The sequence below is a fragment of the Melopsittacus undulatus genome, chromosome 4, assembly GCF_012275295.1.
Source record: "Melopsittacus undulatus isolate bMelUnd1 chromosome 4, bMelUnd1.mat.Z, whole genome shotgun sequence".
Lineage (NCBI taxonomy): Eukaryota > Metazoa > Chordata > Aves > Psittaciformes > Psittaculidae > Melopsittacus > Melopsittacus undulatus.
Genome location: NC_047530.1, coordinates 87,862,518 through 87,883,495, shown reverse-complemented (window position 1 = coordinate 87,883,495; position 20,978 = coordinate 87,862,518). Strand labels below are relative to the sequence as shown.

Sequence of the window (20,978 nt, the reverse complement as noted above, 5' to 3'; positions counted from 1 at the left end):
GCAGTGTTCAAGGCCAGGTTGGACAAGGCTTGTAACAACTTGTTTTAGTGTAAGGTGTCCCTGCCTGTGCCAGGAAGGTTGGAACTAGATGATCATTAAGGTCCCTTCCAACCCAAACTATTTTATGATTTTGTGATTTTAAAAAGATCAGAATCTGTACAGTGGCCAAGAGGGATAGTCCCAGCATGAGTTCTTGCTCCTTTTTTGTGTTGGTATTGGTTCTTTAGAACTGTGAGATCAGTTACACAGGCTGATGGTTAATTAAAACTTAAAATAAATATTTTCAGCTGGATTAACAGTTTGCCCTGCACCTCCTGCTTGTCGCTGTGGTTCATCTGGAAAGTAGCAGTTCCTACAGACAAGCAGGACTACTCCCTCAGCAGAAAAGAAACCTAGTTTAGTGGAACTGGAGTGTTAAAGGTGATTATTAGATGTGGGCATGTATATAGTAATCCTTCCACTGGAACTTTTGAGTCTGTAGTTAGTTTACTTATTATCTTTATTTATGAGAGTTCTTAAACTTTTTTCACTTGAGAGGAAAGTATAATTATGTAGCATCGTAGATGTCACTGTGATGGTTTAGTACCCACTGCTAAGATGTGTGCAGGGGGAGATGTAAGAGGAAAACCTTGTGAGGATACATTGTGTTCATGTCATTGCATTTGATTAGGGAGTTTTTTGACAAAGTGAGGCTTTCATTGTTACATTCTGATTTAAATGTTATTAAGAGGGACTGAATTAAATTACTTTTTTAATATTTTTTTTCCTCTGATCTGCGGGAAGCTGCAGGTTGTTAGGAAAACACAAAGTGAAGTAGTTGTGTACTTGGTAGCTTAGCAGTATCTTACTGTGTTAGTCTGTATGGGTCATGCTGTTTAAAAAACAGTGCATACTGAATATGGATATGAAGATGGACGAGTTTGTCCATTTAGACCTGCTTGGTGAGGTCTGCTGGCTACAAAAATGATGCACAATCTTCTTATGCATGTGGTAAAAAAAAAATCCTTGGATTTTGCATAGTATATGTTATCTATGGGTGCACATGTGCTTTTCTCAGTTTCCATTAATGTATATTAAGGTTATACTTGTCTGTCTTCTCAATGGTATTATTCAGCCCTCTGTATAATTCCAAGTGTGAGATGTCTGAGTATACCCATACCTGTGGCTCACTGATTAAATTTATTGCTCTTTGTTGTTGTCATTGGTGAATGTTTTACTCTTGAATTGGAGATAGATTCAGGAGGTTTGGGTTTTTTTTCCTACGCTGTGTCAGAGTTCTTTATGACTCATGTGTTATCATACTTAAATATTCCATGTTGATGTATTACGAGAGGCTTTTGCATTTTGTATTTTTATTAAGGATGGAAATAATGGAATAAACGTTTGACAATGTACAGAGTTAATTTGAGTTATGATGGGGAGAGAGCACACAGGGTATTGAACCAGGAAGATCGGAGTGTGAGCCACGAAAGGTATCTTAAGCAGAAGCTCCAGGCAGTGGTGTGTTAATGGAGTGTGAAAGCTTGAAAGATAGAGGAAGAAGATGAGAAAAATCTTAGTTATATTGCCATGCTCTGGTTTTCCTCATTGTATTGCTGCCTTATGTAGTGTGTAGGAAGAACCATGCTTTGAGGAATGAGTAAGATAGTGTGTAATGAAGGCTGTTCACTGAGGAGGATTGCTACTTGAGCTGTTGCAAAATTTAGATGTATAGCAAATGAAACCTGAGATGCCTGCACAGTCAAGACACAAAAATGACCCTAGAGAATTAGATTTTGTCCTTTCTAGTGTCATAGGAAGATGCCAGGCAGACCATGTTAATCAGAAAGGTTTGCATGTATTGTTGTGTTCAGGTTTTTTGGTACTTGATTTGAAATGATAGTAGTGTGATTTGCAGCTGTGATTAAAACTCATATGTCATAGTGACTATAAAATCAGTGAGTTTTGCTTAATGAAAGGTGCTATCAATTGTGATGGTTATATTGAAAACAAGTGAAGTTTCTTACCACCTGAAGATAGATAATAAAGCTAGCTGTAGAAATGGAAAATGAGTTTATTTCTCTGGCTTATTTCCCAAAATAGTCTCTCAGTCCATCACTGACACAGAACTGGAAGGTGAACTGAAAAGGACAGAGGTACTTACTGGAGTTTAATGATGTGCTTTTTTCTTTGTGTTCTCAAAAGCAAAATATGGCTGATGATTTATACATAATTCCTCTCGTACATTAATTTAAATGCTCCACTTGTCTGCAATATTCAGTTTCTGCTGGAAGCCTGCTTTTTTTTCTTATGTACTTTATTTTTGCTTAAAGAACACTGGTCATAGATGCTACGTGGTTTGGGATAAGTTTGCTTTGTAAGTGTACAGTTACTCTTAAAATTAATTTGTCACTGATTGTAGCACAGTGTTCCATTAGAGTTGTGAAGATTGCAGAAATCTATGTCGCCAGTATCAACAGTGCTGGTAAGATTAAGTTTGCTTACTGTGTACAGTTAGTCCTTTGATTTGACTTGTGATCTTGAATTCTGTAACAAGGGAGAGAGATATACTCTATTCCTTTAAAGTGTATGCTGTGAGCAGTCTGTGACACACACTCACAAAAGAGTTTTCTATCTGGGGGGGATCTCAAATAGGAGACATGTAGTTACATTTGTAGTGGGGAATAGTTTACATTGTAACACCTTTAGCACTTCTCAAGTATTTTGACTTGCTTAAAATATTTGAGTCCTAAGTTTGGAGTAAAACTAACACTGATGCCACTCATGACAGCTTCAGCAGAGGCCTCCAAATGACAACAGCAGCTGCTGAATGAAGAGCACCACTGAGATTTTTAGAAGAAACAAAAGCACCTAAATCTGATCATGACATCCACAGTAATGCATGCTTCATGGGAATGTATGGATTGAAATTTCATACACCTATCTTCTTTGGAAAGCCTTTTATGGGGCTACTCAGTTCACATATGATAATTAGCAAAAAAAGTTACAAACATCACAGAAGTGTTTTACTGTATGGGCATGATAACGTTAATATACTGAGTAAGCCATCAATGTTTTTCTGATGTAAGTAGCATTAATCAGCTTGTATAGCTTATAGCTTAGTTAATGGCAAGGAATTTGTTATTCTTAGGTGTTGTGATGCTCTGAGGCTTCCCATCACTACTATGGTGATAATAAATTTCTGAGATGCCAGAGTGATTTGGAGGCAGTGATGCAGTTATTTGTAGCCCAGTGAACTGTGTCTGTTTTTAATATACCTTTGTAAGAAAATCTGCTTTTGGATAAGAGTAGAGGAGTATGAGCAGTCAATTTCTTGCCACTATGTTCTGTTGCAAAATTGGCAACACTAAAATATTTTGCAAGGTGTCACTGTAGCATCTGTCTACAAATTCCAGCTGTTGTGACCCTTTCTCACTTTAAAATGCATGTGTTTGTTTCATAATGATTTAAGTTTGGTCTGTTGTTTTGGTTTTTCTTGGAATTGTGAACAGGTCTTAGAAAGCATTATGACTTTCAAGGCAGGTTTGCTTGATGTATCAGCGAAGTCATACTTCAGTTAGGTCAAGAAATGAGCTGTCAGAGTGCTTTGGCTGCTGCTGAGCAATAACAGATACAGGAAATGAAGAAGTTCTGTAAAACTTGAATTACGTGAAGAAAGAGATCTTGCTGAGGAAAGTAGATGCATTTCTGTTTGAGGCCTATTACAGTCTTACCTTTTTGTGTACTTGAAGTGGAGTGGGCTCATGAAGGGTTAGGCAGTAGAGGCTCTTGATACCATTCGGAAAGAAGAGGTTCATTCAACGCAGGAAACATTTAAGTGCACTGAAACTCTCAAAATATGCTTATCGCTCCCTATCAGCTGTAAAGGAAGTATAGAGAGATTAGCTTTCCTAGACTACAGTTACTCTTTGTGAATATTGCTGTAAGTGTTAAGATACTTATCTCAAAAGCATAATTTTGCTATACACTCATCTTGAAGTAAATTATCTGCTACTTTGCATTTTTATGAGAACAATCCTTAAAAAACTTCCTTGCATTCTCAAACCTTCCAGCATGCTTTAACTTTTTCAAGTTGAGATCATTGTTCATCAAGCTGATAAATGTTCTATGAATGTGTCAAATTACTGTTTAGTTCCTGCTGTTCCATAAAGATTTAATCTGAGTAGGATGAAGATTTGTTTTTGTCACTGGGCATGTTGGATCTTTCAGTTCATTCTGAAGTCTGTTTCTCAATGTACTTTGAGAGATGAGATGCCTTTCTGGTGTTAGAACTGACAGTGCTGCTTTTAAAGGTTTTGTCCTTCCTGAAATGGGGAGGGCACTATCCATAATTAAAAATTGTATTTTATGCGAGTCTGGGTTTCTTTTTTTGTCTTTTTTTTTTTTTTGTATTAAACTCTGACAGGAGTACAGCTGGTAACCATTCTTTTTAAAAAATAAACAACTTAGGCTTAAATTCACTTTTTTTTTCTTGCCAGGAGGATTTTGAAAGTCTTCAGTTTAAGAAATTTCAAGTCTGCACATTGTAGAGATACCTGATACATCTGTAACAATAGTAAAGGTATTGATGCTGCAGCCATCCCACAATTGCAGTCTTTCTGATATTCTGCACTGAACAATGTATGTGTAGGTTGTGTACAGAAGCGAGATGGCTTCTGCATACACTGCATTTTTATACAGGTGAGGATTGCATTATCCATCCAATCTTTTATTGCACTTATGTTAGATGGTATGTTAGATATGTTGTTACTTAATTCTTCTGAACTGGCTTCTGGTAGGACTGTCATATCTTGCAGCTGCCACTTTTTTTCTGATTTCCTTAATGATTGTCTTTATATCAGAGTGCATTTAGTGCAAAACTGTTATTAAATAAACATAATAAACCACAATATTTAGGCTTATATAAAATTCATCTTCTAATTATGGGTGTTGCCCTTCCAGTTGCAGGGAGGATAAAAGTTCAAAACGCAGTTCTGTTGGTTTTGACACCGTAAATGCAGCTCATCTCCTTTTTAAAAAAATTAAACACAATAACAATTAAAATTAAATTGTGGAAAATCACAGTACATTATTACATATATTAAAAATATTAACCATTTATATATATACAATATACACATGTATATATACAATATATACAAAATGTTTAAATACATTTTGTTGGACTTTTAAATATGATTCAGGTTATTTGCTTAAGATGTAATTTGTGTATTTCATTGTGTCTACTTGAGCATTTCAGGTTGAAGGGGATTGTGCTAGGAGTTGTGTTCATTAATGTTTTCTGCTAAATAGGAATATGGATCTCAAAATATTTTATTTTAGTCCATCAACTGAGTTTCTTACTAGTTGAGACTTTACAGCAAATAATAAAAATTTCATGTGATGTTTAGCCAGATATGTTGGAAAAACTTAAGTAGGGTAATAGCTGTAATTAGTTCTGTTACCTGATATGTAATCATTTCAAGAAGCCGTATTTTGCTAGGCAGTAACAATAATCTTTGAAATCAAGGCATTTACTGTGTTTTTGCTTTTAATTCGGAGGTGGAAGCCAAGCTAATGATTGCATTCTTTTACTCTCAACTGATGTGAAGATAAATAATGGTAGCTCTTAGATCCTTTCTGTTAGCCTTCTCAGTTATTTATGCAATATTTAGAATCCACTGGAATCTGCTTGTTTTCCAGGTATTTCCAAATATTTTCTAGAATAGTCCAGGAAACTGAGCATCTCTTCACAAGATTAGTGGTTGTTAAATTCTTACATGTCCCTGGATCTTTAATTTAAAATATTTGATCTAAAGTATGTTATAGTTAGTGCATTGTATCTGTTGCTGTTGTGGATGGTGAAATTTCTATTCCAGTACCACTGTGCTGTGGTTTGGATATATCCTGTTGGGGTTTTTTTTGTATTTTTATTTTTTCCCCCAAAACCAGAACAAAAACTGGATCCTGGCTATTTGTTCCTGTTTTTTATCACCACTAGCTATTTCATCATCTAAATTCAGTAAAACACATATATCTGAGTGGTTCCCTATCCCTTTAGTACATTTTTATTAAATTAAAACCAAAAATTTGTTAACTTTGGGTGGATTGGGTGCATTAATTTATGAAGCACTTTATGCTGATCTAGGTAGTTGGCTCATGTTACTATATGCTTAAGGTTGTTTGATCTCTGTACAATAGGTTAAAATAGCTCAGTCTTCTGCAGAACTGGTTTAACTACAAGAGAGAGAAATTCAGGGCCAAGTTTAGAAATATACTGACTAAGCTGTCACTATACTGACATACAGTCAGACAATCAAAACAAAACTTAATATGTTTTGAAAGGACCCAAGTCCTTTGCAGGAAATAAACCAGAAATGCCCTTTCTGCAAAGGAGTATTTGATGTGTTTATGGTACTTACTTTGTCGAAGAGTCATCCTAGTGGTAGAAGAGTTTAATTCAGCTGTTCAGGATAGAATTGTTGAATGATGGTAACTATGGAAGAGCAAGCTGTAAAGGGGAGAAATAGAGGATAATACAGTTTCTCATGCTGTCTTGGGTCCAGGATAGGTAGTCACACCTTAATTGCTGCCTTGGTTTTGAGGCATGCTGGTCTGGATTGTGTCTCTTCCTTGTTCTGTGGCATCAGCAGGGAGAGCTTGATGGGTTTTCCTGTTTTGTCACTCCTTCCTAGTACAGCAAAATTAGGTGAACCTTCTCAGTGTATCCTGTCCAGTGCAATTAATCTCACTATCAGGATAATTAAGAGGAGAAGTAAGTGGTTCAGAATATAAGGGGCACATGACAGAGGAAGACCTAAGGAGGAGAATATTACTGCTCTGAGTCTCCCAGCCTTTATGGCATGCTGCTGATATGCAAGATAACTCCCTGCCAGCTTTTGGACCTTAAGATTCCTTGAGGTGTGCAGAGAAGGCTGGAAGCTTAACAGCTTTTTTTCTAAGCAACTTTCATCCGTGAATTCCCCTCTGATATATTTTCATTTTAAAAGATCCCATGGTACTGTGACAGGAATGTTTCTGTTATCTTATTCATCAGTTAATTTTTAATGTTCCAAATTTGACATACAGACTCCTTTATTTTGTTTTGTCTTACAGATATTGCCTTCATATATCAATGTGTCATTGGCTTTCGATTTGCATTGATTTAATCTTTCTCTTTTCTGCTTTCCATGTGAACACCTTTTCTTACTTATTTTTACAATAAGTTAAAGATCTGAATTTTTCTAAAACTGAATTCACATCTGATGGGTTATTGTTAGACTCCAATTATTGCAGGACTTTCTGTTATCTGCTTAAATATTTTTGTTATTGCTTTTTGCTTCTCTTTTTTTCCTCTCCTTAATGATTTTGCATTGTTGCCACTGCTTTCATAGTCTTTGAAAAGGGTGGGGGTTTGTCCAGTGTATATTTGTGCGTATGTCCAGATAAAATCCTCTCTCTTACTCTTGTTTCTGTGGAGTTACCTGCTTTTAGGTATCCACTAATGTCTTGTAACAAGAATGAATTTTCTTCTATGCATGCCATGCTATGTAAGTTGCTGTCATTTATGCCAACATTTGCTTTGAGCTATGAAAAGGTCTGCTGTAGAAATTCAGATTTAGGTATTATTATTTGCAAGTAAATGTACTGTCTTATTCACAGGCACTATTTTTATTTGATTTTTTTTATTATTTAAAAATCAAAGTGAGCAGTGCTGCACATTATTTTGGTTAAAGGTTAAGTAAGTGTATTTGACTACGTGATCGTTTGAAGTTTTGTTATCCTTGCTTACGGTGATTTTTAAGAGGTTGGCTGTTTACAGGTAACACTAGAGGTAAAACCATTTTTCTTGGCTCATCCTTCTTGCTGTGAAATAATTTTTATAGTCTTACTTTAAATCCTGATTAGCCATTCTGCAGTCTGAAAAATTATCTGTGAAAACTCACTCTTAATATTTACATGGCTCTTTGTATCATCTACTTTTTTATACATAGACATGTTTGAATAGCAATGCTAGCAAATTTTAATTTGGTTCCTGTCATTTTGGTTTAACTTGCTTATGCCTAATATAGCATAATCTCCACTTTAATCTTCACCTGTGGTTGGAATAACTATAGTGCATCTTCCTTCTTTGGAGTTCACATTGTGTCATTTTGCTCTGATGCAAGAATGGGGAACTGTGGATACTTGGACTGATCTACTTTAGTGAAGATTTGTAGGGAATTGATATCCTTGAGATTACTGCTATGCTATTGGAACAGGTTGGGACTTAAAGGGGATAAGGCACCTTTCTGTAATGATAAAGTGTTACTATACAAGTCTGAGTTACTTACAAAATCAGGCTAAGTTAGATTGCTTGTTTTACTGTATTTGTTTTCTCAGTTTTTAACATAGCATAGGCTTATGCTCTTAAGTTCTTTTAAATACTACCTTTACTGTTCTCATATGATTAGTTTATGGCTCTTATTGTAGCCATAGCTAAATTTACTCTTTAAAAATTACACTTATGTTATGAAATTGGATGCCATAGGGACCATTTCATTTCTGCACACTGTATGGCTCCATATTCACAGAACTAAAACACCCTTTCTAGCTCACTTAATAAATACTCATAGAGTATTTGCTTGCTACCTTCCTCTACTGTATGAGTGTGAAGCTTTCTTATTTTATTTTTTAATTTGTTTCTAGTCTCCAAATTTTTTGACTGTGACCAAGTCAGTCATGAGAGATGATGGAACATTTATGCTGGTGTCGTGTGCTTTAATCTCTCAGTTACCGAAAGGCAGCTTAACCCTGTTGTGTTTATTACAGGAAAAGTTTTACACATATGGACAATCAGCACAGAGTGTTTGAACAACTGGATTATCATCTGCATGACTTATTTACCTTCAGGCTTTTTTTTCATTTGCCATGAGATAGCTAAAAGCAATTTCCAAGAATCACCTGGATATTTTCTTCCCTCAGAAGCTTTCACACATTTTGAAAGACTTCCAGGCTCTGTGGAAGGTGGCTGATGGGAAGTGAATCATGAATATAAATCAACATCTCTCCACCCGTATATCCAAAATGCTGTTGCTAGGATATTCTTCTTTGTTTGCTACTCTTATCACATCATCACCTTTTTGAAATTCACTCTCTGTCATCCTTTCTTTAATTACATTCAAATTCAAGCTGCTTGCCTCTCTGAGAGACCTTGGCATAATCTTATTCTACCTTTGCATCTGCTCTCGTAGTTTACTGCCTTTTCTTCTCCAGAGTCTTTCTCTGAGTTCCAGTTTTCTCTGTTTTGCTTTCTTTTTGTTCTGGATTGTGATCTACTTTGATGTGTGTTTTGCTAATGCTCCTTTGTAACCATAGCTTAGGGTATGCTTTTTTCCCTTTCTACTGAATTAATATTTTTTTGTTTTAAGAAAAAAAAAATATTTTTTTCAGCTTCCTTTTTTAACTCTCTCCCCACCACCGCCCTGTTGTTACAGTCCATTGCAAAAATGAGCAGTTAAAAGCAGAATAATTTTAATGTTATTAGCTTGTTTTTGGAGTCACACTAAATGCTAACAAAAAGTTTGTTAAGAAGTTTAGTTGTTGATTAATTATACTTTGTTTGGATAGAAAGAATTTTTTTAATTATTATTATAAGAAGGGAGTGGAAGGGATAAGAAATAGATGCTCACTCATTAGCTTATGTTCTTCTAATGAGAGATGCCACAGATTAATAATGAAGAATGAATTCTTTTAGCTGGAGGAACTTGCAGAAGATGTTTCCTAAGATGTTTGGGTGACATGGTTTAGTGTGAGGTGTCCCTGCCCATGGTAGGGCGGTTGGAACTAGATAATCTTAAGGTTCTTCCCAACCTTAACTATTCTATGATTGTATGATTCTATGTTTCTTCTTCAGCTAGCCTGCCCTTTATGACCACTGTAGCTCAAATATCTTGAGCTTCCAGGTATGATTATCTCAGCTAGGTTAAGGAAGAACATCTAGGGTATTTTTGTATGGAGATACAACTTTTTTTAACTTTAAAGTGTGGCGGAAGTTTTAAAATGTCTTACAGAGCATACGTATTTCTCTGAAATGCTTACAAGGAAGCGTTACAGAGTAATTAATCCAAAGTCATGAAACACATTTTTATGTTTAATGTGTTAATACAGCTCATGAAATCATGCATTTTATAAAATTGCACTATCTCACATTTTAAGACAGTTGGATCAAATGCAGAATTAAATACGTGTCTTATAGGGACTTTAGTGAATAATTCTTTGAAAGATCCTCCAAGAGTACTGCTGATACAAAAAAACATGGCATAGGAAATAACTGAATATGTGTTCTGTTTTACCTTTTTGACTCTTGGGCATGAAAAACACACAAAGAATCAGACATGGGGAAAAACATTAGTGGTACTTAAGACTTTAATCAGAGTTTGCAAAGTAAGTCAGATTTCCTGGAATCGTGTGTACCACAGCAGCCTGCTTTTTGTTTTGGGTTTTGGTGGTTTTTTTTTTCTTAATTGACATTTCTGTCTCCTGCTGTGGTGGGACCAGTAAGCTGGAGCCAGGTTAGCAGCAAAAAGTTGGGGTTGTGTCTTGAGACTGTGGGCAGCTCAGGCCAGATGTACTAAACTCACTCTTGCAGGCTTCTATACTTTACAAAGCATTAGAGGGGAGTTTCTTTCCCACAACACTTGGAAGCTATTTCAGGTACTGTTTTGAGGTGCTTGATGTAGTTGGGAGTATGTAACTTGGAATATGCTTGAATCATATTTTCAGCCTTTAGTTCTAATGTGCTCTCTTGCATGCACTCTCAACTGAACTGATTTCTGATTGCAGAGTGGGACCTCTGAATCTTCTTTGAAAGCCTGATCTCTTCTTGGTTATTATGGAGCTTGAAATACTCAATAGTAGATGAGTCCTCTGATATGTAGCTAAAAAGTAGTATATAGGAACGACTTTTTTTATGCCTCTGAAGTCCAAATTACTTTCTGAAAAATATGCCAGAACTACTTGAAACTTTCTAGTTCCACTGATGAAATGAATATTGCTTGAAAAGGCTGTTTTCATGAAATCACTATGTAAGACAGATGGTGCCAGAAACACTTAGATGCCTAAATGAAGATCCTCAGAAATCATTTGGAAAATTGTAATTAATTTGTTGTTAGCTAGAAAATTAGCAGAATATTGAAGCAAGTGAGACTGACTGAATGGTGCTGGAAAAGCTGCCTGCCTCCCCTCTGTTCTCAGCATGTGCTCCCGAAGGTGGTCCTGTGCTGGTGTCATGGGTCGTTTGACACTGGCAAGGAACTAAACCATGAGAAAACACAAAAAAAGCGTCATTCTGTTGGTTTAGCTTCTTGAATGAACTTGCAGAGAAATCATGTGTGTTATCAGAGCAGGGTAGATTTTTCAGCTCTGAGTCAGGAGGATGAATGGTCCACTGCAGCTGAGAAGAGGGAGAGGACTCTCCCTACATGGTCACAGTGACGGCTTAAGAAATTGGAGAGTTACCTTCTATGATCTTGGATTAAAAATTCTGGATTCTTCCTGTGGTAGCCAGGATTACAACAAACCTCATTGTTTATTTAGGGATATGTCTTTCGTTTTTTTGCTCTTAGGTGCCATAGTAGCATCTCATTGAAAGATTATTTTAATTGGTCCTTAATTATCGTTTTTTGGTTTTTGTTGTTTTTTTTTTTTTTTTTAATTGGCTGGTGTTCAAGATATTGTGATAGACAGGGTTTGTTCATAAGTATGTTCCCTGTGTTTCTGATTTTTCTGTATGACTTCTGTATTGTATATAAAAAGTTAATACCTGCTATCTTCCAGAGGTATTTGTTTTCAGGGGTGTTGGGATATCTGTGTAATGCTCTTGAATTATCATTTTAAAAACCGTACCAATTGAAGTTTTCTAGTTTATATAATCAATATGTATTGATGAGTCTTGATTTGTGCTGTGAGTTTCATATATATAAATAAATATATATGAAATATATGTAGTTCTAAACACAGAACTTTGTACACCAGATACAGGAACCTGTAGAAAAAGAATTGGTTCTTAATAATCTGGACTAGTGAGTAACTCATGTAGCAGTGTTATGGCTAATTAAGCTATTAATCATCATTTGGAGGTTCAGCTTGAGTCTAGAAGAATGTTTAGTTCGGGCTTTGTGTCTTCTGAAAGACACTGGGCTGATAGCCCAGTGAGGCTTTGGGGACAATATCTGTTTTCTCTGTATGTCTTATCTACATATGCAATCTTATTTGTGATTTATACATGTTAAATTCAGTGAGCAAAACTCAATTCACAACAATATGCATATTTGATATCTGGGGTATAAGAAAACCTGACTGTAAATAATGAGGAGTTGACTGTTTTACATGGCTTTGACAACTTCAATAACTGTGTGTTTGGTTTTACATTTTAGGAAGTAGAATAATGCTAATGAAGCAACAGTTTCCCTGAAGTTCAAGTTTTCAGACTCACTGCCATTATGGGTATGTCTTGTGTGTAATGTGTAGGAAAAATTTAATTTGGACACTTAATTTCTGTTGAAGACCAGAACCATTAATACCATTCCTAGAAAATACGTGCTTTTGCTGTGAAACCCAATGCAATGTGTATAGGAAAGACAGTGTTCAACGTTTTGTAATATTTCTGTGGTTTTTCCATTGGAATATAGCACTTTTCCCTCACTATGTGCTGACTTAAAAATTTGGGTAAAAGAAATTAAGATTCATGGTATTAGGGTACTGGGCAATATCTACTGTGCTCTTAAAAGTTAATGGTTATTTGGAGCACACCCCCCCCCTCCAAAATTCTATATTAAGAATTTTATTGTGTTGTCTTGTGTCATTGCAGTGTAAAGGCAGGACTGTGTAGATGGTCTGTGCTTTTCTAAATATGTAGCATATTCATTTTACTTCAAATTTGGTCTTGATTTTTCAAGTTGTGCATGCTTGCTGATGAGTTGACCATGTTGTTACTGTAATCTAACAAACCAACCAACCAAAACACGGTTACTGGTATTGCCTTTGTTTACCTGTTATTGTTGCACTAATTTGTCTTAACCTCATGCTTAAAAATTAAGCAGCTGAATCTAGGAATACATCACTCTTTAGATTTCTGATGTTCTCCAACATTTTGTATGAGAGAAATGACTACTGAGTCACACTTAATATCCAGCAAACTTTAGATGCTTTGCCATGGTGCTTTGATTTTCTTTACATGAAATATGCTACCGAGCAACCACTGGAAATTCAATCTCCTCTAACCAACTGCTGGAATCACAGCACTAGAATAGGCTATAACACCATAAAATAGTTTAACTTTTAATTGTGGCAAGATTTGAATATGTTTCAGTGTAAGAAAAGAATAAGTTGCAAGAATGCCTTCAGTCCTGCTATTAAATATTGCTAATTAGACTTGCTTTAGTAGTTTTGCATATCTTAGTAGTTACGAATAATGACAGCATAAATGATGTTTGAAGTTAATAATTTTCAGACCAGCTTTTTGATCTGTTAGGAATCTATTAAACTAGATGCCGAAACTGCACAATTTCCTAATATGACAAAAATACTTATATTTGACTAGTGTGTGAAGGAATTCTCATCATTGGTGAATACCTGGAATATTTGCTTGCTGAGTTTTATTCAAGACCATGTTTGAGAAATACTGGTTTTTGTAAATCACAGTGCTTAGGAATTCTTCAACAAACACATCCTTTGGGAAGTAGTGTGAAGGCATACAATCAACACCTTTGTAGATAAATTTTGTTATCCAGAGTTCTAGATGCATGTTGAGTATAGTAGCTTTGCTGTGGCAAGGAATTAATATAAAGTGTTAGTGACAGATTTCTCTTAATGGTGGATATACAGGATTTTGAACTTCTAAGTGCTTTCCTAAAGGAGCATCCCGCATCCAGGGCATACCATGTGGAGCATGGCCTCAGTCCATCACAGCTGCAGCAGATTTTAATGATGGGCAGATGGATAAACAGAGGCATTCCTCTGTGTCTTTGCTTTACTGTAGTTTTAATTGCTTTTCAAAAGTGAGGGCATTTTTTTGTTTGAATTTTATAGTAAATCAGATCTTCTGTAGATTAATTCAGCATGCTTTTCAACCACCATCTTCATGATACCTATGTGACCAAACACACTGTAGAGATGTAATCCTAGGAAGCTGTGGAGAATATAGATGATCTTGAGGTCCTTTCCAATCCTAACTATTCTATGATTCTATGATATATAGCTGCAACCCCACCAAAAGCAGCTTATGTGATAGAGGATTGAAACTTTCTGGGTTTGTTGTATGTCAGGATTTATAGTAGTAACTTCTGCAAAGTCTGGGAAAGTTGTTGGCTAGATTCCTGCACATTTGGTTGTATTTTGGTTTTTTCCCCAGATATTCTGAGTATAATGTTGCTGAGGGTCTCTAGAAATTTATGCATTATATATTGAATAAAGGTGATGTTTGGACAGAGCTACTCCACAGGTTGGAATGGTGTCTCTGTGTTGCTTAGAAAGTGCCTTGTGTTCGGTATGGCACCTAAGTATGAGAACAGCCCTGGGTAAAACAGGTTTTTCTCTCTTAGAGGCTAGTTATTCCTACAAGGAGCAGGGAGTTGGAGTTTGATCCTTATGGGTCCCTTCCAGCTTGAGATATTCTATGGTTATATGATTTATGATTTTGTGTGAATGAACTTGATATCTAAGCTGTATAGCACTGGGTTCAGTGCTCCTGTTTTTTCCTAGTGAATTACTCCTGTAAGCCCACCAAAAAACGCCTACATTTGCAGTCCTAGAGAAGTTTTGGGGTTTAGTTTTATTTGGCTGGTTTGGTTGGTTTTGGTTGTTTTATTTTTTTTTTCTGGGGTTGGGTTTTTTTCCCACTTTTTTCCTTGGTGGGGGTTTTTCTCTGTGCGTGTGGTTTTGGTTTTGCCTTTTTTCTTTTTCTTTTTTTTAAATTACTTCATGGGCTGTCAACACATGAACAGAGGAGGAGCTCTTCTGGGAGTTTGTATGCATGTACATGCATGACAGTACCAGTTCAGTAAAGAGGAAAATGATTCAGAAGTACTTGCTTTTATTGTATGAATTGGGAATGGCAGGTCATGATTTCTAATTACACCTGATCTATGGACATCGAAACAAAGGACATAAACGTTTTTGGGTATTTTTTGTCTTTCTTGCCTGCCCTTCTCTTATGAATGCTGTCTGAAGTTTTGCAGTTAGCAATCTCTTCTGACTTCAGTTTTTTAAACCTGCCATGTTTACTAATTGAGCTGTTTATTTCCTTAAGCATTGTTAATGGTAAATAAAATGTTTGCAACATGGCAGTGTATTTTTTTTTAATTTGGCAATTATGTATTAAAGTGTAATATAGTTTTCTAGATTTTAGCATAATGTTGCCTGATTGTGAAATGAGACAGTAATGCACTTCAGATTTAACAGTCATTTACACTGCTCTTACCTGGTCTCTTTCTCTGAGCAGATGAGCAGCAGGCTTTGAATTCAATCATGCAGGATTTGGCTGTGCTTCATAAGGCCAGTCGTCCTGTATTGCCCCAGCAAGAAACAGGAAAACCAAAGTCATCTTCACCTAAAAAGCAGGTAATCTTCAATACCTTTACTAACCTATTGAACATGGAATGTTCTGCTGTGACTTCTATAATTATTTTTCTTGTCAGACCAGTGAGCATACCAGAATGAGCTATTAGTGTACTGTCATTTTCTTTGTTCTGGTTTATAAATTAGCAGCAAAATGAAATGGTGGCATTTCAGACCAGATCATAGTGTGCCTAAATTAATCTGATCCTGATAAATTGAGGATTAGTATTTTGACATTATTGACATTAGATTGTTTATTTGTCATTGTTGTTTTTTGATAGGTATTGGACTGTTTACAATAATGTATATTAGATTGCCCAGTTATCAGATATATCTTAAAAAAAGCATGTCAGTATAGCAGGAGAAACATATGTTCATTTACTGTATCTTTGGCCTTGAATTTTTTTTCTCATTAAACTGAAAATGTGAGTTCTTTTCAGCTGTATTTGTTTTTCCATAGATACTGCACACAAATAGAAAAGTGGTAAATACTCAGCTGATATGTTTGAACTGCTGTATAGAGAAATTAGGAGAGAATGTAGATTATTGACCCAAATTCTAAGAGCCGTATTGGGTTAACTGTATGTTTATTTGGTCATTTAATTGACAGGCCAATATTTCATGAAACTTCACTTTTTGCAGTCTTGTTTTAACCTGTTGAAGGTCAAAGCATTTGAATGTGTTTGGCTCTTAAACTGTCAAAAACCAATGGCTATTTTTTTTTTTCATTCTGTGCTTTAAAAGCTGTATGAATTCAGTGTATAACACAATGATGCTCTGCTGATGTCATCTAAATCACTTCTGAGCTGTGACTTTAGACAGTGTAGTGACGTACATATTGATCCCACGTGATCTGAATATAATACATGTTTAGAAAGTTAGAAGAAAAACAGTTGATCTGTTACAGAGTGGTAGTGGTGAGAAGGAGATACATGTTTACATTCCAAATTCAAAAATTTAAATGACATTCACTTGTGAATTGAGTAATTCTTTTGGAACATGCAACATTGCTATTTGGATATAATCTCTGTGGTTGAATGGGTTTTTTTGGTTTGGTTTTTTTTTCCTGCAATAGTGAATACAATTTGATTCTTGAAATTATGATTTTTTAAAACAATTTTATTTCCATGTAACTTCAGATATTTACAGGTATCTTTGTTACTGGGAGGTTGGTTGCATGCATGCTGGCTTAATTACATGTGTGGGTTTCTATGGTAATGCTTATGAAACAAGATATGTTTCTTAAGCCTGGAAGCCTCAGCTCTGAAGTGTACATTAAAACCTGTTATGGTAGAACCTACCTACCTGTTCATGATAGATAACTTTGGTAATCAGTTCCGTGCTGAATTTGAAATAATGAATCTGTTATGTTACTAAAATATATTGATAGAAAATAATGGTTTTACCTTCAGAAGAATTTGTTGTACTTCAGAATGTTTTTTTTTTTTTCTTATGCACTTTAAGCCTCTGTCAGAAAACCCCAGCAGAAGTAGCTTGGTAAAATGCTTGCTGTATTGGAAAGGACAGAAAATTAATATGAACTGCTTAAGGATTTTACTTGTGTTGTAGGATTATTGAATGTGATTTCATGACCTTCACTCAAAGGATGTAATAACTAACTAGTAGTGGTTTCTTTATCTCTTCTTACAGAATGATGTCAGAGTCAAATTTGAACATCGAGGTGAAAAAAGGTAAGGTGGTACCACAGGAAACAATCGTGCCTTTTAATTATTTATAGAATTTTATTGGGTTCTTATTATAAAGTTTTAAGTAAACTGTGCAAAGTGTTTCAGATATCTAAGTGTATTTAATTTGAGCTTAAGTCTAATTTGGATATGAACACAATTTAAGGAGAATTAATCTGTGTAAAAGGTGGGCTCTAAGTATACATAAATGCAGAAATATCTTACTGTAGCTGTTGCATGTAATATCCTTCATGTGTTTGCCCTTCAGATAGTAGCCTAGAACAATCACTTAGATAATTAGCATAGATTTCAAATAAGACTAGTCCAGCAAATAAATATTTTTGCTACATCATGTACGTAATAAATGCACAATAATATATTGTTACTGTAGCAACCAGAATAAGAAGCCTATATCTGAAAATCCAGTATTGCATTGTACTTTGGAAAAACCAGACTGAGAACTGTTAGAAAAATTTATAGACTTTAGATTGTTTTCATTGAAAATAAAAGCTGGTTATTCAAAATTATCATTTTGTGTATGGGAGGTGAATGATGTACATGCTTAAAGTATGCAAATATATATATATATATATATATATATATATATATCTTTGCTGGCTGCTCAAAAGCTTTTGCAGAAGTTGATCTGCAATTCTGTGCAGAGCTTGTTTGTGGACAGCTCATTCTGTCTGTGTGTTTCTCAAAGCATAAAATCTACCTGCCTATGGAGAAGTGGTTACAGAATATGACCTTTGAAAATGTGTACTGAACAGGAACTAATATCCTGGTCATGCTATTTTTCAATGGAAATGTTAAATTCCTTAGCATGGCTTCAGACTGCTATGTTACTTCTGGGCAGTCCCTAGTTCAGTGTGCAGTAGATCACATGCTTATTATAGTATGTGCCCTGTCTTTACATGGGGTAGTAAAATAACATTAAGTTCTCTAGCTATTAACATTCTTCAGCTTCTTTCTATTGCTTTTGTGAATATCACATGTAACAGTGCATCGGTAATGGTTGAGTGCTATAAGTAATTTGGAGAAAATAAGTCTTTTCAAAAGCTTTGAAAATTGAGGACTCTTATCTAGTAATTCATGTGAAATAAGCGGCAGCATGAGTATAAACCAGAGAAATGTTACTCACTGCCAGTCTGCACAGACAGTACATTCTTGCAGTTTGTTAATTCACTTTCACAGTGGACTAAATTAATCAATTCAGTATGAATGCAAGCATAAAGTAAGTGTATAGAAAGAGACCGTTCCCAAGCTTTTATCCTGGTGGCCTAGCTCTGGTTTGGAGTGTCCCAAATAATTTGAGCCTGGTTGCTCAGGGGCTCATTGCTCAGCATGCTTTATAGTACTCTGTTTCCTGAATATATAGATCTAAAGATAAAATAATGAAATTATGCAAGAAAAATAAGTTATGCAATGGCTTTCTCACTAGTTTTGAAAAGGGAAATGGAAGAGAGAAGTGATTCTAGAATTTATTTCACTAGTGAACGTGGCACTCTGTACCAGGGAGTGGGAGGTGTGATGGGCAGAGCTCCAGGCATGCTAAATAAATTAACTGCAGGGAGAACTGGTGCTGGTTTGGGGTTTAAGGTTTTTGTGGGGGTTTTTGATATTTTGGTGTTAGGTTTGTTTTTGCAGTTTCAGTTTTTGGTGGGATTTTTTTGTTTGTTTGTTTGTTTTTCTTAGGGTTTTTTGTTTTGGTGTGGATTGGGTTTTTTGGGTGGTTTTTTGTTGTTTTTTTTTTCAAAATAATAATTTTGAAAAAAACAATCTTTTTTTTAATTGCAAGTGGGCTGGCTTCTAGCTTTACTTCAGGGAGAAATACTGTTCCCTAACCAGTATACTACCTGAAACGCTGATAAAAGCTTTTCTGCTTCACAAAATAGAAGTGGTGTTTCTTTTTGGAATGTACCTCATTAGGTTAGTCACTTCTAAAAGTGTTTTTTCTGTAATGGTGGTGTCTCAAATAATGCAGTAGTTTTCTATAGTAAAAGGCCACTTACAGGCATTTTAGGTTATTTATGTTATGAGACATTAAGTTAAAAAAATGAGTTGTTGACCTACGACTGCCCCATTTGTACAGGAATACACATGAAGCACAGATGGTGATGGACTCAGCAGTTCAAGCATGTAATCATTATGGTAAAAATGGTGACATTTAGTTACCTTTATCACATAAGATAGTCTTTTGAATTTCCCAAAAATGGGGATTGTAGGACTAATTATTTTCTGATACTTAGGCTTGCCAACCTATGGTACTCATTGTCTTAGTTTTCTGAAGTGTAAAAAGTTTTAGAGGTTTCTAAGAATTTGCCTCTGGAATGGAGGCATGCAAAGCATTAGGTTAAGAAAGAAGCCATTTTCAAGTGAGTAAAACAGTCACAATGAGACCTAATTTTATGTGTGATTATCCCTTATAATTTTCTCACTGCATTGCTCTCCTTTTTAAAATAGCTCAAAATATGGAGGTCAGTGAATAAAAGCATAGCCTCTTATGGTCTTCCCAGTAATAAATTCAATTTTGAGATTATTCTTGAGTAATGAGGTGTCAGATTTTCATAAGTAACAGACAAAAATTCTTTACAACTTGAATTGTGTTTCAGGATCCTGCAATTACCACGGCCTGTTAAACTTGAAGATCTTGCAGCTAAAGCTAAAGTTGCTTTTGGACAGACTATGGATTTACATTACAGCAATAATGAGGTAATAGTGTCTTGTAAATTCTCAGCAACTTGTACATTGATTATTTTAAGGCCGAAATTTCCTCTCATAAGCAGTGAGAACCACTCCCATGACAAAAACCCATATTCCTAATGTGTGTGTTCTCAAATATGTAAGGCTTGTCTAAATTAGGATGAACAGGAGATGCATGAAGTGTTTTATGAGGAGAGTCATATCTTAGTGAATTACGTCTCAGACTTGATTGGGAATGGATAAATTGTCTTCCTGCTCTGCCACAGTCCTCTTTTATCACTTTGGAAGAGTCTTTATTGCTTTGAGCTTTGTCATGTTTGTAAATTTTAAATAACATTTATCCTTTCTTGTACAGTTGTTTTTTCTTTTTTTCTTTAAAGTTTAATCTTGTTCAGTAATTGCTAGAATGCTGCATTTAGTAATGTGTAGATTGGAGAACTAGGCTTAATTGTTGCTCCTCTTAAAGTAGCTGGTTCACAAATATTTTTTGGCAGCAGTTCCAGTGACATCAAGCCACTTATGCCTGATCAATATTACTTCCAGCTTTTCTTTAGAAGTAGAGATGGAATCAGTAATGGGAAATACATTTGCAGATGCAGGATCCATTCTTAGGAGTTACTTCTGGTTTTTGAATTGAGTCAGCAAATTACATGGAGGATTATGTGTGCTTAATTGTGCAAAACATAATTGCTGCGTCTAATCTGTATCTTTGCAGAAGAAAATGCCTGTAATTGCTGTTTGTTGGTTACTTGGTACCTTACCAGGCACTTCTGTGAAACTGATGCTCAAAATGAAGCATTCCAGCAGAAGGCTTTTGGAGATTAGGTTGGTCAGAAGAAAAGGCCATTCATGATACTTCAACCTCAGTTCCTTCCTCTGCCAGGTTTTGAAGCATTTGAGCAGGTTTTCTGCTTGTCAGCTTCTACACTAGTTGGCAAATAATCCTATAACCTTTCAGAAATGTGATGCTAATTACCTGTCATTAGCATTAAAACTGCAACTTAAATTGAA

The 20,978-nt window shown here is 35.5% G+C and overlaps 1 protein-coding gene across 2 annotated transcripts in view; it reads left to right on the top strand.

Moving 5' to 3' along the window:
* The window catches only part of MAP3K2 (mitogen-activated protein kinase kinase kinase 2), a 55,654-nt gene that overhangs the window by 8,794 nt on the left and 25,882 nt on the right, over nucleotides 1-20,978 (top strand). For both annotated transcript variants that reach the window (XM_034061867.1, XM_034061866.1), the window contains exons 2-5: nucleotides 12,396-12,465; nucleotides 15,461-15,579; nucleotides 17,227-17,267; nucleotides 19,877-19,976. In XM_034061867.1, coding sequence (XP_033917758.1) covers nucleotides 12,462-12,465; nucleotides 15,461-15,579; nucleotides 17,227-17,267; nucleotides 19,877-19,976 — 264 coding nt within the window. In that variant the 5' untranslated portion in view covers nucleotides 12,396-12,461. The remainder of the gene's footprint in view (nucleotides 1-12,395; nucleotides 12,466-15,460; nucleotides 15,580-17,226; nucleotides 17,268-19,876; nucleotides 19,977-20,978) is intronic.